Source organism: Oncorhynchus mykiss, chromosome 31 (assembly GCF_013265735.2).
Source record: "Oncorhynchus mykiss isolate Arlee chromosome 31, USDA_OmykA_1.1, whole genome shotgun sequence".
NCBI classification, from domain to species: Eukaryota; Metazoa; Chordata; class Actinopteri; order Salmoniformes; family Salmonidae; genus Oncorhynchus; species Oncorhynchus mykiss.
Window position 1 is genome coordinate 24,955,519 of NC_050571.1, and position 26,577 is coordinate 24,982,095.

The 26,577-nt window shown below is 41.6% G+C and overlaps 1 protein-coding gene across 3 annotated transcripts; it reads right to left on the bottom strand.

Moving 5' to 3' along the window:
• Nucleotides 1-328: 328 nt before the first annotated feature.
• On the bottom strand, nt 329-25,957 carry slc34a1a (solute carrier family 34 member 1a). 3 transcript variants are annotated; one of them, XM_036970062.1, is made up of 15 exons: nt 25,845-25,924; nt 24,040-24,088; nt 22,117-22,197; nt 21,787-21,975; nt 19,715-19,861; nt 19,351-19,494; nt 18,309-18,420; nt 16,674-16,869; nt 11,327-11,422; nt 10,840-10,897; nt 10,068-10,235; nt 9,514-9,630; nt 4,219-4,343; nt 1,918-2,187; nt 329-1,727 (listed from the first exon to the last, which is right to left on the bottom strand). In XM_036970062.1, the coding sequence occupies exons 2-15, from the start codon at nt 24,071-24,073 to the stop codon at nt 1,410-1,412; spliced, it is 2,055 nt and encodes a 684-aa protein (XP_036825957.1). In that variant the 5' UTR covers nt 24,074-24,088; nt 25,845-25,924; the 3' UTR covers nt 329-1,409. The 3 variants fall into 3 exon arrangements, with proteins under 3 accessions (XP_036825957.1, XP_036825955.1, XP_036825956.1); XM_036970060.1 differs by having other exon boundaries at nt 10,840-10,960; nt 25,845-25,923; XM_036970061.1 differs by lacking the exon at nt 24,040-24,088 and having other exon boundaries at nt 10,840-10,960; nt 25,845-25,957.
• Nucleotides 25,958-26,577: the final 620 nt, after the last annotated feature.

The window sequence follows — 26,577 nt, forward strand, 5'->3', positions numbered from 1 at the left end:
AGGGATCCTGAGGGGGGATGGATGATGTGGAGGAGTCTAAGGTCATGTTGAGTAGCCAGAAATAAAGTAGATGTTCTAAATGGAAAATGATCTTCTGTGTTCTTATTGGGAAGTTTAACTAGCATAACCTTTTAGAAACTGTTCTACTGTTTTGCCCACTAACTACAACACAGGTTTTTAGCTATATGATGTGATACTGACTTAGCTATGACTTCAGACATGGCACGGCAAATATAGTGTTTTTCTCTGGATTTTTGTTAGTTATGATTGCTTTTTTTATTTGAAAGGACTGGCTACCGATATATCAATCAAATGTATGTACACAATGTTTGACAAGATATCATTGTTTTATTTAAATGTGGCTATATCATTAGATAGACACTTGTCAAGGAAACGATCAATGGCATATACAGAGAGCTGTATTATACAGCAAGCACTATATTAGTATCTATGAATTTCTTCTAAATATTTTTTCCACCCATGTCTGACAAACAAGTTCCTTTTAGTGTTTCATATCATTGCACACTCTGCACTCTGGTTTTGTTCATGGAGCAAAGAGAGACACTGTTTACCTGAACATTTCATTCTGTTCCCAAAGTGCTAGCAAAGTATTTCTCCCCTACAGGGAACAGCATCATCAAGGGGCTTGAAGCATGATCTTCTTCTGCATAATCAACTGACTTCTGTGAAGCTACATTTGCTAGAGTAGGTGCACGCTTGTATGACGAACACATAAGCAAACCCACAAACAGACACATTTACACAGACAAAACACACCTACGATGAATATTCTAACCCACACAGTACACATTCATTTCATGTACACCCATCTGGTTTAGATTATCTGTGAAGTGAGCCCTCTTTGATTCCACTGGGATGTCTTGGAGTGCTTATCCATCCCAACCCCACTTAGGGAACTAGATACTGGCTAGGTAGAAAATATACTGGTTAGGACAATAGAATAATTCCATGTGACAGCGTTCGAAAATAAACAAATTCATTGGACCAGCACCGATGTTAACTAGCATAGCTGGTCCCATTTTTGCAAAGAGTTATGGGATATTAGAATCTGTTGTCTTAACCTCTGTTATCTTCAATCTAGACTACTGGATCCAGTCTGGTTCACTATGATAATAAAACATATTCACAGAAAACAACTCCAGTCCTCAAGGACTATAAGATCTCCTTCTGGGCTTTATACTGTACAGTAATCTCCCAGGCACTTAATTTATCAATATGTGTCATTGATTAGCTATAGAGAGACTGCACAGCTGGCAGAAATCAATCATAGATTATAAGCCAAGGACCAGAACACTCTATGGCCCTTGAGGCCCAGAGCAGTGCACTCCTGAGATTAAATAGAAAATATTAAACCAACCCTTCCCATGTCAGACCAAGACCCATCTCCTTTAGAGGGGTGTGCTGTTACACCTCTCCAGACCCTTCAGTTTAAACACAGGTACACCTGGCTTCGTCTCATCCAGGAACTCAAAGACGGGGTGATCATACGCCAGGTCAGCCTTCCTCTGGGCGGATGCAATCTTGGGGTCAACATGGGCCGTTACCGCGTTCATGGGCGCCGCCTGGTCGTCTCCGGTTGCTTGGCCAGTGCTGCAGCAGCCAGTTGCCTTGGTGATGACCCTGTCAAGGGGTTTGAGGGAGCGCATCCAGCGAGGCAGGAAGTCCCAGCTCTGGAGACGGGCGGGCAGGTGGCCGGGGCTGTGAGCCTGCAGCACAGAGAAATGTTGTTACCAACCAACCATAGACCAATCAAATTTGATACATCTGAACTATTCAACCACTCTTGGATGACAATGAAAGTTGCGTAGAAAATCTTCGTAAAAATGTACAGTCTCCATTATCAATTTGACTTCAAATGTTCTCCAAGAATGGCTGATTACAGTATTTCTAACCCACCTGCATCAGGTTCACCAAGGCAATGAAAACAGTCACACCCACAAATGGTGCGCCCACTCCCACCATCACTCTCCAGCCAGCCAATGAGAGGCCTAGGACCAGGGACGGGAGGAGCAGGAAACAGATGAGGAGGTAGAGGACAGCAAACCAGCGGTACTTGGCGGTGCGTTCACCCAGGGCACGAGCCATGCGGATAGGGACACGTGTCACAGGGATGGGGTACCACAGCAGGATTCCCAGGATGTTGAAGAAGAAGTGACACAGAGCAATCTGGAGACAAGATGGTCAGTATTAGGTGGACATTTGAGAGGAAAGTCAAGATGGACGGTATTAGATGGACATTTGAGAGGAAAGACAAGATGGACAGTATTAGATGAACATTTGAGAGGAAAGACAAGATGGACGGTATTAGATGGACATTTGAGAAGAAAGAAGATGGTCAGTATTAGATGGACATTTGAGAGAAAGACAAGATGGACAGTATTAGATGGACATTTGAGAGGAAAGACAAGATGGACCATATTAGATGGACATTTGAGAGGAAAGACAAGATGGACGGTATTAGATGGACATTTGAGAGGAAAGACAAGATGGACAGTATTAGATGAACATTTGAGAGGAAAGACAAGATGGACGGTATTAGATGAACATTTGAGAGGAAAGACAAGATGGACGGTATTAGATGGACATTTGAGAAGAAAGAAGATGGTCAGTATTAGATGGACATTTGAGAGAAAGACAAGATGGATGGTATTAGGTGGACATTTGAGAGGAAAGACAAGATGGACGGTATTAGGTGGACATTTGAGAGGAAAGACAAGATGGACCATATTAGATGGACATTTGAGAGGAAAGACAAGATGGTCAGTTTTAGATGGACATTTGAGAGGAAAGACAAGATGGACGGTATTAGATGGACATTTGAGAGGAAAGACAAGATGGACGGTATTAGGTGGACATTTGAGAGGAAAGACAAAATGGTCAGTATTAGATGGACATTTGAGAGGAAAGACAAGATGGACAGTATTAGATGGACATTGGGGGAAAGACAAGATGGACAGTATTAGATGGACATTTGAGAGGAAAGACAAGATGGACAGTATTAGATGGACATTGGGGGAAAGACAAGATGGACAGTATTAGATGGACATTTGAGAGGAAAGACAAGATGGACAGTATTAGATGGACATTGGGGGAAAGACAAGATGGACGGTATTAGGTGGACATTTGAGAGGAAAGACAAAATGGTCAGTATTAGATGGACATTTGAGAGGAAAGATAAGATGGACGGTATTAGGTGGACATTTGAGAGGAAAGACAAAATGGTCAGTATTAGATGGACATTTGAGAGGAAAGCCAAGATGGTCAGTATTAGATGGACATTTGAGAAGAAAGACAAGATGGACGGTATTAGATGGACATTTGAGAGGAAAGACAAGATGGTCAGTATTAGATGGACAATTGAGAGGAAAGACAAGATGGACGGTATTAGATGGACATTTGAGAGGAAAGACAAGATGGACAGTATTAGATGGACATTGGGGGAAAGACAAGATGGACGGTATTAGATGGACATTTGAGAGTAAAGACAAGATGGACAGTATTAGATGGACATTTGAGAGGAAAGACAAGATGGACGGTATTAGATGGACATTTGAGAGGAAAGACAAAATGGTCAGTATTAGATGGACATTTGAGAGGAAAGACAAGATGGACGGTATTAGGTGGACATTTGAGAGGAAAGACAAAATGGTCAGTATTAGATGGACATTTGAGAGGAAAGACAAGATGGTCAGTATTAGATGGACATTTGAGAAGAAAGACAAGATGGACGGTATTAGATGGACATTTGAGAGGAAAGACAAGATGGTCAGTATTAGATGGACAATTGAGAGGAAAGACAAGATGGACGGTATTAGATGGACATTTGAGAGGAAAGACAAGATGGACAGTATTAGATGGACATTGGGGGAAAGACAAGATGGACGGTATTAGGTGGACATTTGAGAGGAAAGACAAGATGGACGGTATTAGATGGACATTTGAGAGGAAAGACAAGATGGACAGTGTTAGATGGACATTGGGGGAAAGACAAGATGGACAGTATTAGATGGACATTTGAGAGGAAAGACAAGATGGACAGTATTAGATGGACATTGGGGGAAAGACAAGATGGACGGTATTAGATGGACATTTGAGAGGAAAGACAAGATGGACAGTATTAGATGGACATTGGGGGAAAGATATCTTTTGCTGTTTCTCAGCCCTTTTACTTGAATGTAAGTTGCAAACGGTCCATACCTGTATGGCAGCAGCCAGTTTGTCCCCAGGGCTGGCCAGGGCTGCCAGCAGGGCTGTGGTTGTGGTGCCGATGTTGGAGCCCAGAGTCAGTGGATAGGCCCTCTCCAGACTGATCACACCAATACCTGCAAACCAGGAGCAGGGTTCATCATTGTTCATGTGGCACACAGAAAAGCGTGTCTGCTGTAAGATGACCATAGGCTTACAGGTAAAATGCACATAAAAAGGTACATATTGGTGATACTGGTACAGTTTGAGAACCACTGGCTTACACCACCAACGTGTAGCCCGTCATCTGAACATGTATAACAACACTCATCCACCCAATATGTTTCAAGTTAGAATAGGAACCCACCTTCCTGTCCAAAGGTTGTCCAAGATTATAACTAGAAAATTCAAGATGAACTGACAAACAAGATAATCATGTGTCATGAGTTCAGTATATTCAGATGTCCCATGAAAATACATATTGACACACAACATCCAACCAGAGCTTTTCCCAAACCACCACTTCACTGAGACTGTATTTGAATAGGAAATATTCACATGACAGAAAACCAGCTGTTCTAAAAACTGTCTGATGTCATTAACTCAGTACCACCTCTGGTAGAGCAGAGGTCTAAACATGGAGCTGACTTCGTCCCAGTCAACCAGTCCATTAATCTCTCTGTTAGAAATGGAGCAACTTGTCCACCTTAAACTATTCCACCTCCAACACTTCCTTCCTCAGTCCTTCAGCCTTCTCCTGGAACTGTGGACATCTAGCCTCTAGCGTGATCCTGTCTCTCTACTTCCTTCCTCAGTCCTTCAGCCTTCTCCTGGAACTGTGGACGTCTAGACTCTAGCGTGGTCCTGTCTCTCTACTTCCTTCCTCAGTCCTTCAGCCTTCTCCTGGAACTGTGGACATCTAGCCTCTAGCGTGGTCCTGTCTCTCTACTTCCTTCCTCAGTCCTTCAGCCTTCTCCTGGAACTGTGGACGTCTAGCCTCTAGCGTGGTCCTGTCACTCTGCTTCCTTCCTCAGTCCTTCAACCTTCTCCTGGAACTGTGGACGTCTAGCCTCTAGCGTTGTCCTGTCTCTCTGCTTCCTTCCTCAGTCCTTCAGCCTTCTCCTGGAACTGTGGACGTCTAGCCTCTAGCGTGGTCCTGTCTCTCTGCTTCCTTCCTCAGTCCTTCAGCCTTCTCCTGGAACTGTGGACGTCTAGCCTAGCGTGGTCCTGTCTCTCTGCTTCCTTCCTCAGTCCTTCAGCCTTCTCCTGGAACTGTGGACGTCTAGTCTCTAGCGTGGTCCTGTCTCTCTGCTTCCTTCCTCAGTCCTTCAGCCTTCTCCTGGAACTGTGGACAACTAGCCTCTAGCGTGGTCCTGTCTCTCTGCTTCCTTCCTCAGTCCTTCAGGATTCTCCTGGAACTGTGGACGTCTAGCCTCTAGCATGGTCCTGTCTCTCTACTTCCTTCCTCAGTCCTTCAGGCTTCTCCTGGAACTGTGGACGTCTAGCCTCTAGCGTGGTCCTGTCTCTCTGCTTCCTTCCTGAGTCCTTCAGCCTTCTCCTGGAACTGTGGACGACTAGCCTCTAGCGTGGTCCTGTCTCTCTGCTTCCTTCCTCAGTCCTTCAGCCTTCTCCTGGAACTGTGGACATCTAGCCTCTAGCATGGTCCTGCCTCTCTGCTTCCTGATCGGAGTTCCAGGGAACATCGCAGTGATGTTCAACCTTCGTTAAAACCACAATCTTTCCAGTTTGAGCCGGAGACTGAGTTTATCAACTATCAAAGCAGAATTACTTTCCCATTGTTCCTCAATTATAGTGTATGATACACAATTTTCTAGCTCTGAGTCTCTACTTACTGTATATCCAATGTAAAAAACACAATTTCAAATGTTGCTAGTCAAATGGCTACCCAGACTATTTGCATTGCCCACCCTCCCCTCTCCTCACCACGGCCACTCTCTGTTGTCATCTACGCATAATCACTTTAAATAACTCTACCTACATGTACATACTACCTCAACTAACCGGTGCCCCCGCAAATTGACACTGTACCGGCACCCCCTGTATATATTGTTATTTTTTACTGTTGCTCTTTAATTTCTTGTTACTTTTATCTCTTATTCTTATCCGTTTTTTTTTTTAAACTGCACTGTTGGTTAGGGGCTCGTAAGTAAGCATTTCACTGTATGGTGAAATACCTGTTGTATTCGGCGCATTTGACTAATACAATTTGATTTGATATGCTACGTAAGACCGAATCGATCCGGTCAGTCACATTTTAGCAATTACTGTAAAGGTCCTGTGTGTAGCTGGTGTAGAGAGTCAGGCGCAGGACAGCAGATATGAGAGCAATCAAGGTATTTTACTCAAAAATACACAAATACAAAGCAATATAGCGAGCCCACAAAAACGGACCGATTTACAACGAACAATTACTGACAAACAAACATGGGGGAACAGAGGGTAAATAATGAACAAGTGCGGGATTGAAATCAGGTGTGTAAGACAAAGACAAAACAAATGGAAAATGAAAAGTGGATCGGCGATGGCTAGAAGGCTGGTGACGTCAACTGCCGAACGCCGCCCGAACAAGTCGTGACAATTACATTTACTTTTGATACTTAAGTATATTTAAAACCAAATACTTTTTGATTTTTACTGAAGTAGTATTTTACTATGTGACATTTTCTACTAAGGTATCTCTACTTTTACTCAAGTATGACAGTTGTGTACTTTTTCCACCACTGACCAGTCATCCGAAAGCCACAATCTTGTAGAATTTCCAGACACTCATTGGTTATTTCAACAGTGTAATATACGAATGTACGATTACTTAAGTATTTGTATTTGATATACTTATTTTCTGTGTATTTGAGTATTTTCAAATACACAGCCCACTACAACTACTTAAATTAGAAGTAGGTTTAAATACATGCCAATACTTTCCAAATGTATTTGCAAATACATTCCAACATTCAACTATTTTCAAACAAACTTTGGCTAAATACTTATTTAAGAATGTATTTGAAGGTAATTGAAATATAAGAAGAGAGAGATCTGCACACCGTCAAAATGAGGAATAATGAGTCTTAGACTGAGTCTTAGATGCAAATATAAGTATGACATATTGGGCAGTGGAGGCTGCTGAGGGGAGGACGGCTCATAATAATGGCTGGAACGGAGCAAATGGAATGGCATTGAATAGATAGAAAGCGTGTGTTTGAAGTATTTGATACCATTCCACCAATTCCGCTCCAGTCATTACCACGAGCCCACCCTCCACAATTAAGGTGCCATCAACCTTCTGCGATATTGGGATAATGTACATTGTTTACATTATAAATGAAAGAACATTTCCATTTCCATTTCCTAAAATACTCCAGAGATCAGATATGAAATCGATATGAGGGGTTGATTTTACTTTCCATGTGTTAGAGCAGAAACAACTCTGATTGTTCATTGGTTGCTTGGTTATCCAACATTCTCCAGGTAAATTAAAATAAACACATCGTCATTTGTGGTTTCACATAAGAAGTTCAGGATATTCAGAGGGCCCATGCAAAGTCCCACTGACACACAACATCTAACCAGGGCCTTTCCATAACTACCAACTCACTAAGACTATATTTGGATAGCAAATTCACTGGACAGAAAAACAGCTCTTCAGAGTACTGTACCTCCTGTCAGATGAGAACAGTACTTTATATGACAGCCTAGCGCGGTCATGTCTCTCTGCTGCCTAATCAGCATTCCCAAGAACATCCCAGTGATTGGTTGTCCTTCGCTAAAACCAAGATATAGCCAGTTTGAGCCAGATGCTGACTGTTTCTGATCTACTTGAAACCCTGTCTCTTTGTATGTTCATATAGAATATATACCATTTAGCAGACATTTTTATTCTAAGCGACATAGTCATGCTTGCGTACGGGTGGTCCCAGGAATCAAACCCACTATTCTGGCATTGCAAGCTCCATGCTCTAGTTTCTGAGCTACAGAGGATCACATTTCCATGCTATTCTTCAGTAGTTTCTAAGCCAGCCTGCTTACTGTGACACTACTGAGCATTCAATGCTACCTCCTGTTTCTCTACCCCACAGCTGGGTCAGACTGGCAGAGTCAGGGGCAGGGAAGACAGGTTTGCTGGCTGTCCTTTGGGGACTAACAGGGGTTGTGAATATGTCTTCTAGGGTGATGTTACCGGATTTGAAGCCAGATGAGAGTGGACAGGTACAGTGTCAGTATGTTTTCACATCAGACACTCAGGAAATGGCCGGTATACTCCTCAATACTGTCCTGGGATTTGTTGTTCCCTTCTCGTGGCGTCCGCCTATATCCACCTCCACAGAAAGGTGAACCAAACAGCCTTCTTCAGGAGTCCCAGGATGACTAGGTTAGTGACCAGCATCATTGTGACCTTCATCATTCCATGCACTCCTCACCATGTCATGAATGTGCTGGGAGTGGCAGCCATCTTTGTGGGGGATAAGGCTATGAGAGGGTTCTGGGAATCCAATTGGATAATTGTTGGATCTCTGACCTACAGCTGCTTGGATCCATTCCTCTACGCCTTCACATCCAGTAACATCCAGCCAGAGAACAGTATGATTCCAATGTGTCTTACAAGTCACTGATCAACTGAAGATTTACACCCATTTATTGTTATATCAGCCAATGAAATATTCCCTTTGATTTAAGAAACGTGATTTATGCTGTGCCTTACTGAGATTTGCATAACTGGTTAACCTGATGATAACCCCAAAAAAGACCTATTAATCCATTGTTCATGTTTTTGTAAATATTCAAACCATATATCAAATGAAGATGCATGAGGAAGTTTTACTCTGGCTTCATCAAACTATGTGATGTGAAGTGGGTCAATGTTTATCTGATTGTACTTGTTTACCTGCCTGCTGTCTTTCTAAGGTATATTAACATGTTATCTCACAGACCACAGGGGTTTTAGAATGGACCAGCATGTCAGCAATGAGATACAACTAGAATGTATGTCTCTGTGTGAGTTCATAGATTGTGTTTGTAGGCTAGGTATTTCAGGTATACATCAATGCTTTTTCTAAGAATAGATTTCATAACCCATGTGAATCTGTTTGTCTTGTCCAAACTATTGACCTTCTCTTCTACCCCCTGAACCACTGATTTGAATAAACCAAATTGATAAATGGCCTTTATCTATGATTATTCTGTCTATAACAATCACAATCAATCATTATAGAAAACCTACAAATGTTGTTTTAATTGTTATTCATGCAAGAATGGGGTAGGTAGATGTTCCCCTAGCCAGAGGTCACTCACCTATAAGTGGTGTCAGGGCAGAGGTGAACACAGAGCTGCTCTGCACTACAACGGTCATCCCTGCTCCCACAAACATGGCCAGGTAGCCCGCCAGCCAGCCAAACGGATACGGCAAGTCTACATTGAAACGGTTAGAGCAAGATCCTGATTAGGTCTACCTGTCTGTCTTTCTTGTCTGTCTGTAAATCTTGCTAGTGGATTTCAGAAATAGGCTGGATTTAGACAAAATTAGACTTTGTTGCTGTGGTAACTAGTGACGACCCTGATTAGGTCTGTCCGTCTGTCTGTCCGTCTGTCCATCTGTATGTCTGTCTGTCTGTCGGCGTGTCCGTCTACTCTGTCTGTCTGTCTGTCTGTCTGTCTGTCTGTCTGTCTGTCTGTCTGTCGGCGTGTCCGTCTACTCTGTCTGTCTGTCTGTCTGTCTGTCCGTCCGTCCGTCCGTCCGTCCGTCCGTCCGTCTGTCTGTCTTGTCCATGTAAAATGTATTGCTAGTGGAGGTTATATTTAGTATGTTCAGACTTGGCATTCTCAATCTATCTCCGACCGGCGCCCACCTGTGTTGATGACCTTTTGGATGACCTTTGCCACTTGACCTTGGAGGAGCGAGTTGAGCAGCTTGACCAGGAGCACCAGGCAGGTGCAGAGCAGGGCCAGGGAGCCGGCCAGGAGGATCAGCCCCACCGTCAGGTCTGACAGATGGGCATCAGCAAACAGATGCCTACCTGGAGAAAACCAGGAGCACCCGACAAATAGCACAACAGTGTTCTTGTCTGTAGTTCGATTGGTAGAGCATGGCATTTGCAACACTAGGGTAGTGGGTTCGACTCCGGGGACCACCCATATGTAAAAAATGTATGCACACATGACTGTGAGTCTCTTTGGAGATAAGTGTCTGCTAAATGGCATGCATTATTTTCTTTAAGATGTAGGATCTTAACTTGAGCACTCTTTTTTGCTGAAAATGTTCCTGCACAGCAGTAAAAGCAAAAGTGTAGTGTATTCAAGGTTTTAATTCTTCTAAAGTTTGTCATTTCCATTTTAAAAATGTCAGATTTGCGCTACAAAAAATATCCATTAAATATAATTCACATTTCTTGTTGCTGCAGGATTCTTATCCTGCTGTAGCAAACAAGCTGAAATTGAGATTCTACATATGTATAAAGTTCTTATTCTGCTAAAACAATGAAAATTAACTATAAATAACCCAAATCTAAAAATAATCTAATAACCTTAAAGAAATAATAAGTAAAATAAGTGTGATGTCAAAAATAGTATATAAAACTATACATATGTCAGTTTAATGTAAGTCATTTATGTTGGATTTACATTTCTGGATGTTAACCTCGGAGGGGAGATTCTGAGTGGTCCAGGTGATGTCACCTTCCTGCAAGCAGAGGTGGGCGGAGCTACAGTTGTAAGAACCAGGGATGCTGATATTCATAGAGGACTGATAGAAAAGAGAATGGGAGAGAGTTTAGAAGCATATAAGATAGATAGGAGAGAGAGTGCGAGGTAGAGAGAAGATAAACATAGCAAACAGTATGCCTTATGTCTTATCATTCACAGACAGTATATTCATAAATCACTGTGATAGTGACAGAGAAAGTCTCATCAGCGACAGAGCTTATCGCACCAAAGCCTTAACAGCTGGTGGGGGTGACAGGCTCAAGAGTGACGGTGGTGACAGTCATGATAATGACGGTGTTGGCCGTGACAGTGTTGAGACCGTGATGTGGTGAGGCAGAGGGTCTGGGAGTGAAAGTGATGACAATGATGACAGTGTTGAGACATTGATGGTGTTGAGGGTCTGTACCGTAACTAGCCCGGTGTGGCACCACTTCTTCACTAGGCTCCTGTTCCTCATCCTCTCATCTCCCATGGCGATGCCGGTGATCACCTGCCTATCCAACTGATGGAGACAAGACAGATTGGTTGTTTACTTTTATTTTATTTGAGTCATTTAGCAGATGTTCTTATCCAGATAGACTTACAGTTAGTGCATCCATCTTAAGATAGCTAGGTGGGACAACCACATATCACAGTCATAGTAAATATATTTTTGTAGTGGATGCGAGCTTCGAGTGAAAGTCATTGGAGTGTGCGGAGGAGCGGGGTGACATGGGAGAACTTGGGAAGGTTGAACACCAGGCCGGAAGCAACATTTGGGATAAGTTGCAGGAGTTTGATGGCATAAGCAGGCAGCACAGCCAACAGGGGGAGCCCAGCCAACATGTTCATGACAGGTATTCATTAGGTGTTATATTGACAGTTTTTTATATTGTATTATGAGTTTAATAACTGGTTAATACATGTATGATACGTTTAATGACTGGTTAACTTCTTTGGGGCTGGGGGGCAGTATTGAGTAGCTTGGATAAAAAGGTGCCCAGAGTAAACTGCCTGCTACTCAGGCCCAAAAGCTAGAATATGCATATAATTAGTATATTTGGATAGAAAACACTCTGAAGTTTCTAAAACTGTTTGAATGATGTCTGTGTATAACAGAACTCATATGGCAGGCAAAAACCTTAGAAAAAATCTAACCAGGAAGTGGGGAATCTGAGGTTTGTAGTTTTTCAAGTCATTGCCTATTGAATATACAGTGTCTATGGGGTTACATTGCACTTTCTAAGGCTTCCACTGGATGTCAACAGTCTTTAGAACCTTGTTTGAGGCTTCTACTGTGAAGGAGGAGAGAATGAGAGCTGTTTGAGCCAGAGGTCTGGCAGAGTGCCATGAGCTGATCACTCGTGCGCCCGTGAGAGGTAGCTGCATTCCATTGCATTTCTAAAGACAAAGGAATTCTCTGGTTGGAACATTATTGAAGATTTATGTTAAAAACATCCTAAAGATTGATTCTATAAATCGTTTGACATGTTTATACGTACTGTAATATAACTTTTTTGACATTTTGTCTGAACAAGTGATCATGCATTATGCATTTGGATTACTGGGCTAAATGTGTGAACAAAAAGGAGGTATTTGGCATAAATTATGGATTTATCGAACAAAACAAACATTTATTGTGGAACTGGGATTCCTGGGAGTGCATTCCGATCAAGATCATCAAAGGTAAGTGAATATTTATAACGCTATTTCTGACTTTTCTGACACCTCTCCTTCTTTGGAAAATGGCTGGATGTTTTTCTGTGACTAACGCTGACCTAACATAATCGCAAGGTGTGCTTTCGCCTTAAAGCCATTTTGAAATCTGACACAGCGGTTGCATGAAGGAGAAGTTTATCTATATTTCCATGCATAACACTTGTATCTTTTATCAAGGTTTATTATGAGTATTTCTGTATTTTGATGTGGCTCTCTCCACTTTCACCAGATGTTTGTTTGAGACAATGCATTTCTGATCATGACACTCTAGACCCAAACTGCTACAGACCTATCCTAGATCTATCCTACCCTGTCTTTCTAAGGTCTTCGAAAGCCAAGTTAACAAACAGATTACTGACCATTTCGAATCCCACCATACCTTCTCCGCTATGCAATCTGGTCATGGGTGCACCTCAGCCACGCTCAAGGTTCTAAACGACATCATAACCGCCATCGATAAGAGACATTACTGTACAGCCGTATTCATCGACCTGGCCAAGGCTTTCGACTCTGTCAATCACAGCATTCTTATTGGCAGACTCGACAGCCTAGTTTTCTCAAATGATTGCCTCGCCTGGTTTACCAACTACTTCTCTGATAGAGTTAAGTGGGCCTGTTGTTGGAGAGCCTGTTGTCTGGACCTCTGACGGTCTCTATGGGTGTGCCACAGTGTTCAATTCTCGGGCCGACTTTCTTTTCTGTATAATTCAATGATGTTGCTCTTGTTGCTGGTGATTCTCTGATCCACCTCTACGCAGACGACATCATTCTGTATACTTCTGGCCCCTCCTTGGACACTGTGTTAACTAACCTCCAGACGAGCGTCAATGCCATACAACTCTCCTTCCGTGGCCTCCAACTGCTCTTAAACGCAAGTAAAACAAAATGCATGCTTTTCAATCGATCGCTGCCGGCACCTGCTCGCCCGTCCAGCATCACTACTCTGGACGTCTCTGACTTAGAATACGTGGACAACTACAAATACCTGGGTGTCTGGTTAGACTGTAAACTCTCCTTCCAGACGCACATTAAGCATCTCCAATTCCAAAATTAAATCTAGAAGCGACTTCCTATATCGTAACAAAGCGTCCTTCACTCATGCTGCTAAACATACCATCGTAAAACTGACCATCCTACCGATCCTCGACTTCGGGGATGTCATCTATAAAATAGCCTCCAACACTCTACTCAACAAACTGGATGCAGTCTATCACAGTGCCATCCGTTTTGTCACCAAAGCCCCATACACTACCCACCATTGCGACCTGTACGCTCTCGTTGGCTGGCCCTCGCTTCATACTCGTCGCCAAACCCACTGGCTACAGGTTATCTACAAGTCTCTGCTAGGTAAAGCCCCACCTTATCTCAGTTCACTGGTCACCATAGCAGCACCCACTCGTAGCACGTGCTCCAGCAGGTATAACTCACTGGTCACCCCGAAAGCCAATTCCTCCTTTGGTCTTCTTTCCTTTCAGTTCTCTGCTGCCCATGACTGGAACGAATTGCAAAAATCTCTGAAGCTGGAGACTCACATCTCCCTCATTAGCTTTAAGCACCAGCTGTCAGAGCAGTTTACAGATCACTGCACCTGTACTTAGCCTATCTGTAAACTGCCCATCTATCTACCTACCTCATCCCCATACTGGTATTTATTTATTTATTTTGCTCCTTTGCACCCCAGTATCTCTACCTGCACATTCATCTTCTGCCGATCTACCATTCCAGTGTTTAATTGCTATATTGTAATTATATTGTAATATATTGTAATTGTAATTAATATATTGTAATTACTTCCTCACCTTGGACTAATGCCTATATTCCTCACCATGGCCTATATTTGTATATAGACTTTTTGTTTTCTTTTGTTCTACTGTATTATTGACTGTATGTTTTGTTTATTCCATGTGTAACTCTGTGTTGTTGTATGTGTCGAATTGCTACGCTTTATCTTGGCCAGGTCGCAGTTGCAAATGAGAACTTGTTCTCAACTAGCCTACCTGGTTAAATAAAGGTGAAATAAAAATAAATAAAAATATAATACACCAATTTCAAATGAGGTTTTTGGACATAAAGATTAACTTTGTTGAACAAAACACTAATTTATTGTGTAACATGTCATGTGAGTGCCATCTGATGAAGATCATCAAAGGTTAGTGATTAATTGAATCGCTATTTCTGATTTTTGTGAGCCGTCTCCTTGGCTGGAAAATGGCTGTATGTTTTTCTGTGACAAGGTGCTGACCTAACATAATCGTTTGGTGTGCTTTCGCCGTAAAGCCTTTTTGAAATTGGACACTGTGGATGGATTTAGAAGAAGTTTTTCTTTAAAATGGTGTAAAATACTTGTATGTTTGAGGAATTTTAATTATGGGATTTCTGTTGTTTTGAATTTGGCTCCCTGCAATTTAACTGGCTGTTGGCGAGGTGAGACGCTACCGTCCCACATATCCCAGAGAAGTTAACACCTGTATGATGAGTTTAATGACTGGTTAACACCTGTATGATACGTTTAATGACTGGTTAACACCTGTATGATACGTTTAATGACTGGTTAATACCTGTATGATACGTTTAATGACTGGTTAACACCTGTATGATACGTTTAATGACTGGTTAACACTTGTATGATGAGTTTAATGACTGGTTAACACCTGTATGATGAGTTTAATGACTGGTAACACCTGTATGATGAGTTTAATGACTGGTAACACCTGTATGATGAGTTTAATGACTGGTTAACACCTGTATGATGAGTGTAATGACTGGTTAACACCTGTATGATGAGTTTAATGACTGGTAACACCTGTATGATGAGTTTAATGACTGGTAACACCTGTATGATGAGTTTAATGACTGGTTAACACCTGTATGATGAGTTTAATGACTGGTTAACACCTGTATGATGAGTTTAATGACTGGTTAACACCTGTATGATGAGTTTAATGACTGGTAACACCTGTATGATGAGTTTAATGACTGGTTAACACCTGTATGATGAGTTTAATGACTGGTAACACCTGTATGATGAGTTTAATGACTGGTAACACCTGTATGATGAGTTTAATGACTGGTAACACCTGTATGATGAGTTTAATGACTGGTAACACCTGTATGATGAGTTTAATGACTGGTTAACACCTGTATGATGAGTTTAATGACTGGTTAACACCTGTATGATGAGTGTAATGACTGGTTAATACCTGTATGATACGTTTAATGACTGGTTAACACCTGTATGATACCTTTAATGACTGGTTAACACCTGTATGATGAGTTTAATGACTGGTAACACCTGTATGATGAGTTTAATGACTGGTTAACACCTGTATGATGAGTGTAATGACTGGTTAACACCTGTATGATGAGTTTAATGACTGGTAACACCTGTATGATGAGTTTAATGACTGGTTAACACCTGTATGATGAGTTTAATGACTGGTAACACCTGTATGATGAGTTTAATGACTGGTTAACACCTGTATGATGAGTTTAATGACTGGTTAACACCTGTATGATGAGTTTAATGACTGGTAACACCTGTATGATGAGTTTAATGACTGGTAACACCTGTATGATGAGTTTAATGACTGGTAACACCTGTATGATGAGTTTAATGACTGGTAACACCTGTATGATGAGTTTAATGACTGGTTAACACCTGTATGATGAGTTTAATGACTGGTAACACCTGTATGATGAGTTTAATGACTGGTTAACACCTGTATGATGAGTTTAATGACTGGTTAACACCTGTATGATGAGTTTAATGACTGGTTAACACCTGTATGATGAGTTTAATGACTGGTAACACCTGTATGATGAGTTTAATGACTGGTAACACCTGTATGATGAGTTTAATGACTGGTAACACCTGTATGATGAGTTTAATGACTGGTAACACCTGTATGATGAGTTTAATGACTGGTAACACCTGTATGATGAGTTTAATGACTGGTTAACACCTGTATGATGAGTGTAATGACTGGTTAACACCTGTATGATACGTTTAATGACTGGTTAACACTTGTATGATGAGTTTAATGACTGGTTAATACCTGTATGATAAGTTTAGTGACTGGTTCAGTGATGACCTTCAGTAGCTCAGGGGCGTCCTCTCCAGTCTGGATGTTGAAGCTGGTGACTACGATGTGGGCCAGGTGGGTCATCAGCCCTGTAGCCACCTCCATCGGCAGCAGCACCAGCACAGACAGCCAGTTGAAACAGTCATGGATGGTAGCCCCAGCAAACGCACTGAACACAGAGACAGAACCCAGTTGTGTGTTGGTTAATTGTGTGTTTGATCTCCTCCAATAATTTACCTTAGCGGTGTTATGGGTAATTGTACTGATGACTTTTAATAATATGCCCTTACGCATTACTTGTTTAGTCATGTACTTATGTGACTGAGTTATGTGACTGAGTTATTTAAGTTAGTTTAGTGAAAGTGTCCATTTCACTTTAAATGGACAATAAAGTGTTTTAACTCGGAGCAGAAAGGTCATTGTGATACTCATCCCCAGAAGATAAGATATGCATATTATTATTAGATTTGGATAGAAAACACTCTGAAGTTTCTAAAACTGTTTGAATCATGTCTGTGAGTATAACAGAACTCTTTTTGCAGGTGAAACCCCGAAGACAAACTATTCAGATTGATTTTTTTGAGGTCACTCTTTTCAATGGGTTTCATTGGAAATCCAGATTTCTAAGGGACCTTCTTGCCGTTCCTATCGCTTCCACTGGATGTCAACAGTCTTTAGAAATTGGTTGGGGTTCTTCCTTTGTGTAATGAAGAAGTATGGCCACCTTGAACGAGGGTAACTTGAAGTGTACTGTTAGATAGAAGCGTGTGACCAGAAAGCTAGCTACAGTTTGTTTTCCTCCTGTATTGAACACAGATCATCCCGTCTTCAATTTTATCGATTATTTACGTTAAAAAATACCTAAAGTTGTATTACAAAAGTAGTTTGAAATGTTTTGGCAAAGTTTACAGGTAACTTTTGAGATATTTTGTAGTCACGTTGCGCAAGTTGGAACCAGTGTTTTTCTGGATCAAACGCGCCAAATAAATTGACATGTTGGATATATATCGACGGAATTAATCGAACAAAAGGACCATTTGTGATATTTATGGGACATATTGGAGTGCCAACAAAAGAAGCTCGTCAAAGGTAATGCATGAATTATATTTGTATTTCTGATTTTTGTGTCGCGCCTGCAGGGTTGAAATATGCTTCTCTCTCTTTATTTACTATGGTGCAGTCCTCAGATAATATCATTGTTTGCTTTCACCGAAAAGCCTTTTTGAAATCTGACATGTTGGCTGGATTCAAAACAAATGTAGCTTTAATTTGGTATCTTGCATGTGTGATTTCATGAAAGTTAGATTTTTATAGTAATTTATTTGAATTTGGCGCTCTGCATTTTCCCTGGCTTTTGGCTAGGTGGGACGCTAGCATCCCACATATCCCAGAGAGGTTTATAAGGTTAGTGATATGGGGTCAACAGGCTTGAGAAATGTCATTGCTGCTGTTGATAGGCTTATATATGGTTAGATGATGTTATACTGTTAACATGACAGCACATGGACTGGAGAGAAGTACAGTTGTACAGTTCACTGCACAGCCTCTCTCCTCTCCTCTCCTCTCCTCTCCTCTCCTCTGCTCTGCTCTCCTCTCATCCCCTTGTACCGTTTGAAGTCATTTCTCTCCCCTGCCTGCATCATGGCTACGATGGTGTTGGTAACCGATGTCCCAATGTTGGTCCCCATGATGATAGGAACGGCAGACCGGACCTCCAACACTGTCAGAAGGAAGGAAGGAAGGAAGGAAGGAAGGAAGGAAGGAAGGAAGGAAGGAAGGAAGGAAGGAAGGAAGGAAGGAAGGAAGGAAGGAAGGAAACAGACAGACAGACAGACAGACAGACAGACAGACAGACAGACACACACACACACACACACACACACACATAGTTACACAACCTCCCATATTTATGTAATGACTTTGGCTTCTTCTCAAAGACTGCATAAAGTGCCATGATTATGGTAATGCTCGGGCTTAAATATTATCAAACCTGACCCTTCCTATTTCAAAATGCTTTTAATGGAGGGAAAACTAAAGGTAATTTGCAGGTGAGTGGAGGCAACTCAGTTTTTAACTGAAGAACTGGTTTTATTATTGCTGGGGCCTATTATGCAGATGATGACCCTTTGCGCATTCACACATACATACAGCTCACAGACAGACAGGAGGCACAGGGAAGCTGGGCGGTTGTAATTGCCCATAATTCCCCTGGTGTCCTCTCTGAGATTGGCTGCTGAGACAGAGACAGTCCTGGCATACTGATGTACCATAGCCACTGGTCACATGCACACAGTGAATGAGAGGTCTCTGTGGATAACCCCTATTGGCAGCAGAGCAGCCCACCCCAAGAGACTGTTATACATAACTAAGCACTGACAATGATGAGAGAGCTCCACCACTTTGTTTCAAATTCATAAGCATCTTGTTTCACTGGTCCCTTTAATCCTATTCACTCAGTTCAGATTTACAAGCCATGTTTTCACCCTCATGCAGACCAACACAAGCCCAAAAACATGTATGCACACACCCACAAGACTGCAGGCACACACACACACACACACACACACACACACACACACACACACACACACACACACACGCCTGCACGAACACACACGCAGATGCAGAATCTCTCTCTCCATGTACTCACATCCTGAGGAGACGAGGCTGACGATGATGGAGGTGGATGTGGAGGAGCTCTGGACCAATACAGTGACCAGTATCCCCACCACCAGCCCTGCTACTGGGTTAGACAGCACCGCATTGTCTTTGAAGATGTCCCCTGCTACCTTACCTTCAGTCACACACATACAGGATGTACAGCTCTTAACACATCTCCTACACCATGACAATGGTTTTCTCATCATAGTCATCAAAATGCACGAGTCAGTTAATCTGACAAAGCACACCCAGAGAGGAGAGGACAGAGTGCAAAACATCCTAATTATAGTGAGACACAAAATCCCTCATTACCTAATTCATCTCGGAGGGACAGTTGAGTGTAATCTACTCACCCCCAGCCAGCTGGAACGCTGAACTTAGTGTGTCTAATGAACAGACAAAGAAGAAGAGGAGGAGGAGGAGGAGCGGGATCTTGGAGCAGTTGATGAAGAATTCTCTGACTCTGTTGGGACTGAGCTCCATGTCAGGTTCTGCGGTGGCTGTTGATCAAAACAAGAGAAACAACCAGAGAACGAAAGAACAAGAAATAAAAAGATAGAAAGAACAAATGTATTATTACAATGTTTCTTCCTGAAGAACAAACCAACATTTGTCCTAGTTTAGAAACAGTATCGCTTTGACAAGACAAGGCAACAACGTAATGACAAAATAAGTCAAGCCTCTCCCCATTGTGACCTAATGTTTGTGTGTATGTACTGACATGTACTGTACATATAAGAGATAGATGCACACACACACACTCTTAACACACACTCATTAGTAATCTTTAGTTGTATTGTTTCTTTATTATTAATTGTGTACATTTGTGACTTTAGTTGTAGTTTTAGATATATACACAGTATATACACTCAGTGGCCAGTTTATCTCGAAAATGGATTGCTTGTACCAAAACTGAGTCACATGGCCGGGGCTTGCATCGAGGCATCGAGGCATTCAGTTACTGTTCGATTGAACGTTTGAATGGCCAAACGAGTGACCTAAACGACTTGGTATAATCGTTGGTGCCAGACACGCCGGATCCAGTATCTCAGAAACAGCTACCCTGCTGGGCTTTTCAGAAATTGAAGGAGAATGGCAAGAATTGTGCAAGCTAACAGGCAGGCCACAAACAGACAAATAACAGCGCAGTACAACAGTAGTGTGCAGAATGGCATCTAGGAACGCACAACTCGTTGATCCTTGTCAAGGATGGGCTATTGCAGCAGACAATAACACCAGGTTCCACTCCTATCAACTGAAAACAAGAAGAAAGCGGCTCCAGTGGGCACGCGATCACCAACACTAGACAATTAAGGACAGAAAAAATCTATGCCAAGGCACAGTGAAGCTGTTCTGGCAAGTCATGGTGGCCAACGCCCTATTAAGACATTTTATGTTGGTGTTTATTTTATTTTTGTAAGGTTCTGTATTTATTTTCTTAGTCAACCTTGTTTTGTTGTGTTCTTGAATGTAGCCCTGTCTTTCAATGTAGCCCTGTCTTTCATTTTTGTTCATTGATTTCACATGTGTTAGTTACTCACCCGGTCTCATCAGCTCCTTATTTAGTTCAGTTCATTCTGTTTGTGCCTTTGTGAGGTATTGTTCATTTTGACTCTACTAAGCCTTTTCCTAGCTCGTTTGTGAGAACCAGTTACGGTATTCAGTCCTGGTTTTGATTATTAACCTGCCTGTTTGCCTACCAGTGTATGACCATTGCCTGCCAATGACCACGATTCCTGCCTTCTGTGAAGGCGAAATAAACACCTGCCACGCTCTGTGCGTGAATCTACACCTTTTTCTCCCTGAGTATTCATTACAATTGTGGCAGTTACCTGTAGCAGCAGGCTACACAGAGAATGGAACAGCTGGAAAGGGGAAACGGCTTGAGTCGTAGAAAATGGAATAAAATATTGCGGATAAAATTTGGATGATCACTTCACTGAGAGCTTGGCTGTTTCTAAAAGGACGAATTAGGGTGTTTTTGGAACCTTTGTTCATGTTTTTTCGGGGGCCCCATAGTACACAAGGAGGATGAGGAAGTGATTTGCTGTTTTGGATAAGTTTCTCAAAAACATGAAATCACAAAAAAGGTGTCTAGACCCTTCTATAATATACCATTTACATAAATGTGTTTGTAAAAAAAGGAACATTTTCCTTTCATGTTTTAAATGCATGTAAATTGTAAAGTATTTGTGTCTGTAATGTATTATTCACTGTGCCAGATCCCAGGAAAACTAGCTGTCAGCATTGGTGTGGGCCCATTGGGAGCCTAATAAAATAAAATAAAAATGACAGACTAATAGGTTATCACAATGACTCTCTTCCACGTTCACTACACAGTATCTCCTCTTGTAGGAGTGTTGACGTATATACAGTATAATTGCATGCAGGGGGAAAATGTGTCTGGAACTTCAGAGTGCTGTACCTTGCTCTTTGGGGGGACTGTTCCCTTCCCTTGGTTTGGGGGAGGAGGTGGGTGAGGTTGGTTCATCCTCCTGGCTGTACCCCTCCAAGCTGCTGATGAGGTCCAGAGTGGACCCAAGGCCTGACTCCCTGTCCTCCTCCAGGAGATGTTTGGGACGCAGGGAAGCGGGAGCGCCATGGGTCCGTCCCCCTAAAACCACAGTTGACATTTCACTGAATTCAAACAATTAATTCTGAATTTGAGGTTGAAGACAAAGTATTTATTGACAAAGTGCCTTGAATTCTCTGGGCACACTTTTTGATATGATAAAATATCACTCTTGGAATTTACCGTTGTAGTTCATCATAGGTTCCACGCTGGATGAAAGTATTGTGATTAGACGAGAGGACATGATGACTTCACTGTATAGGGCTGTAGAGAAAGAGTATTTTATTTTATTTGGCCATTTAAAAAATATAAAAAATGCAACAAATATACACAGTACCAGTGAAAAGTTTGGACACACCTACTCATGCAAGGGTTTTTCTTTATTTTTACTATTTTGTGCATTGTTGAACAATAGTGAAGACATATGAAAAAACACATATGGAATCATGTACTAACCAAAAAAGTGTTAAACAAAATCAAAATATATTTTAGATTTGAGAATCTTCAAAGTAGCAACCCTTTGCATTGATGACAGCTTTGCACACTCTTGGCATTCTCTCAACCAGCTTCACCTGGAAGGCTTTACCAACGGTATTGAAGGAGTTTCCACATATGCTGAGCACTTGTTGGCTGCTTTTCCTTCACTCTGTGGTCAAACTCATCTCAAATCATCTCAATTGGGTGGAAACGGGGAATTGTGAAGGCCAGAACATCTGATGGAGCACTCCATCACTCTCCTTCTTGGTCAAATAGCCCTTACACAGCCTGGAGGTGTATTGGGTCATTGTCCTGTTGAAAAATAAATGATAGTCCCACTAAGCGCAAACCAGATGGGATGGCATATCGCTGCAGAATGCTGTGGTAGCCATGCTGGTTAAGTGTGCCTTGAATTCTAAATAAATCACTGGCAGTGTCACCAGAAAAGCACACCCACACCATCACACCTCTTCCTCCATGCTTCACGGTGGGAACCACACATGCAGAGATCATCCGTTCACCTACTCTGAATATCATAAAGACACTTTGGTTGGAACCAAAAACCTCAAATTTGGACCAAAGACGTATTTCCACCAGTTTAATGTCCATTGCTCGTGTTTCTTGGCCCAAGCAAGTCTCTTCTTATTATTTGTGTCCTTTAGTAGTGGTTTCTTTACAGCAATTCGACCATGAAGGCCTGATTCACACAGTCTCCTCTGAATAGTTGATGTTGAGATGTGTCTGTTACTTAAACTCTGTGAAGCATTTATTTGTGTTGCAATTTCTGGAGGCGTGTAACTCTCATGAACATATACTCTGCAGCAGAGGTAACTCTGGGTAGTCTTTTCAAGTCCTTTCAAATCTTAAAGTAATGATGGACTGTCGTTTCTCTTTGCTTATTTGAGCTCTCCTTGCCATAATATGGACTTGGCTTTTTGCCAAATCGGGCTATCTTCTGTATACCACCCCTACCTTGTCACAACACAACTAATTGGCTCAAACACATTAAGAAGGAAAGAAATTCCACACATGAACTTTGAACAAAGCACACTTGCATTCCAGGTGACTACCTCATGAAGCTGGTTGAGAGAATGCTAAGAGTGTGCAAAGCTGTCATCAAGGCAAAGGGTGGCTACTTTGGAGAATCTAACATTTAAAATACATTTTTATTTATTTAACTCTTCTTTGGTTATTACATGATTCCATGTGTTATTTCATAGTTTTGATGTCTTCACTATTATTCTACAATGTAGAAAATAGTAAGAAATTAAGAAAAACCCTGGAATGAGTAGGTGTGTCTAAACTTTTGACTGGTACTGTATGCCAACAACTGTCTATAGCCATTGTGGTCCTCTTTTGTGGGCAAGGGTAGCAGGGAAAAAATAATTGACATGGGCGCTATTTGCCATACATTCAATTCGAACTCAAGATGGGAGCAGTTAAATAATGAAACCATAAGGCCAACCCTCTGTAATTCCAGATGAGTCCTTCATTTATTGCAAATATGCCAATTTTAGTCACTAGCTATAAGAGGAAAAAAGTCAACACTAGCTTTAATTCCAAGGTTGAGACAGACTGCAATACCTACATATCAGAGAGACATGGAACAGGGACAAACACTGCCCTTACCTTTCGTAACCCTCTCTGCTTTCACTGTGCTCATCCTTTCACCAGCTAACTAAAGAGAAGGTGCGATAGTAGCCAATTAAATGTGAACAAAGGAAGACTACGTTGTATTAACTGACAGCAGTCCTTGATGTAAGGGGTCAACAGTCCTCTGCTCTCTGGCAGTACTCAGATAAACTTGTCTTGTAGACATGATCCCTACCAGTAAAGGCCTTGAACACCTCTGTCCTCAGAAACATCTATGTCCTCAGAAACATCTATGTCCTCAGAAACATCTATGTCCTCAGAAACATAAATGTAACATAAATGTCCTCAGAAAAATCACTGTCCTCAGAAACATCTCTGTTCTCAGAAACATCACTCCTCAGAAACATAAATGTAACATCACTGTCCTCAGAAACATCTCTTTCCTAATTTTCCCCTCTAAATTTCCCGTGCTTATGGTCGTCAGACTGCCGGCTGACACTTTCTACAGAAATCAGACTACCTTCCTTCAAAGTTGTCTTGTTCTCTCTGTAGGGGAAAGCTTTTTTCATGTCTAAGCTGTCGCTTAGAGGTTTTCAGATTGGGGACACCTGCGGAGTTGTTACAGCTAATGTGTTCTTAAAAGCCTAGAACCTTTTCTGTGACTGTGAGTTGAGTACTTATTTTAGAGTGACGGTAGCACTCAGATGTTCTGTGCCATCTTGCTGGTTGAGCTGTTTTCTGAGTGTGTGAGGAATCCAGGCACCAACAGAGTTACAGCAGGTTAATATATAAATCTACAGAAAGATGTGAGTGCAACTCTGAATTCCTTTATGTGAGTGTGTGTGTGTGTGTGTGATCGTGTGCGAGTGCTTGCGCGACTGCGGGCGTGTGTGTCTGTGTGTGCCTTCTCATTCTGCCTACATGATGTACCTCTCCAAGATGAGAATTATTTTGTGGTTTGTATTCATTGTAAATAATGATGAGTGAGAAAGTTACAGACGGTCAAAGATAATAGCCCCAAGACATGCTACCCTCTCCTGTTATTGGTAATGGTGAGAGATTAGCATGTCTTGGCAACAAACAAAAAAATATTGTAGAAGTGTTTCAAAACATATTATATTCTTTTTTACGTTAAAAGTTACTCCAAAATGACAATACATTATTTATCATCCATTTCTATTGGGCAAAGAATCTTCTGAGACAACCAAAACGAACTGCAAATGCATCCAACATTTTTGCAAAGTCACAAGCTTGATGTAGTAGTTGCGTGCTAGGAATTTGGGTGTGTATATGCGTGCGCGTGTGTGCACGTGTGTAAGTGCGTGTGAGTATGTGCGATTGCCTTCTAATTCTATCTACATGGTGTACCTCTCCAAGATGAGTAATATTGTGAGGGTTTCTTGAAGCACAGCAAATCCCTTGAATCAATTATTAATAGGATATAATTAAGCAAGCATCATGATGGATGGGAGCTCTCCAAAGACAAAGCAATATGTATTCATTGGAATGGAGTTACGCATTTACATTTTAGTCATTCAAAAATGAATCGTTTATGCAACTCATTTAATGTCTTATGTATAAAGGTTGAACAGCTTCGAAACACAGGGGTTGCATCCATGGTAAAGTAATGTGATGATCATTACCCTTAGTTTGTAGACTACCAAAATTATACTATCACATCACTACATAGACCTTATAAGGTAGATCGCACATCACTACATAGACCTTATAAAGTAGATCTCACATCACTACATAGACCTTATAAAGTAGATCTCACATCACTACATAGACCGTATAAAGTAGATCTCACAACAGTACATAGATCTTATAGTAGATCTCACCTTGGTTTGTCCCTTAGCTTAATGTTCCTTTGATGAAGTGTATCACCTAAAGTCACTCTCAAAGAAGAGACTCTTCATGAGGAAAATGAAAAGCCAGCCGTATTATATACCAGCTGACTGAGTTTAACGTTTAAAAAGGGACACCACTTGTCTTACTGATTAACTGGTCACATCATTGGGCCTCACACCATTAATCAATAACAACAATTGAGAACATTAATATCACATAAACTGAGGTATTCAGGATAGTGGCTGTTGTGTTGTACCATGTTAGTTTATGTCATGGTTGAGCTGAGGTGGTTGTTCAGTAGGGCATCATTTAATATAGAGTGTAGAGTGTAAATTAGAAACTGAAAAATAGAAAATAGAACTTTTTTCTATTTAATTAATAACTCAAATTATGTGCTTCTAAAAGCAGGGTAAATCTGACACCTACTGGTGAGAGTGGAATATTTAAAAAATTCTCCATTACAGACTGTCCGGTAATTCAAGGTGAGGTTCTCTCCACATTATGAATCTAGAGTGCTTATTATGTATTTCTCATCAAACAGCACTGGTGACCTGAGAAGACTCAGACTCAATGCTTTAATGGAATAAGATGGCTTACTGAAGATCTTCTGAACACAGCAAGCGAGCGAGAGAGAAAAATAGAACATTCAGGGCATCCCGTAAGTTCCCCAGGGTAAAGGCCTCCAGAGAGTGGGAGTTGTCGGATGTTAATTATTACTCTGTT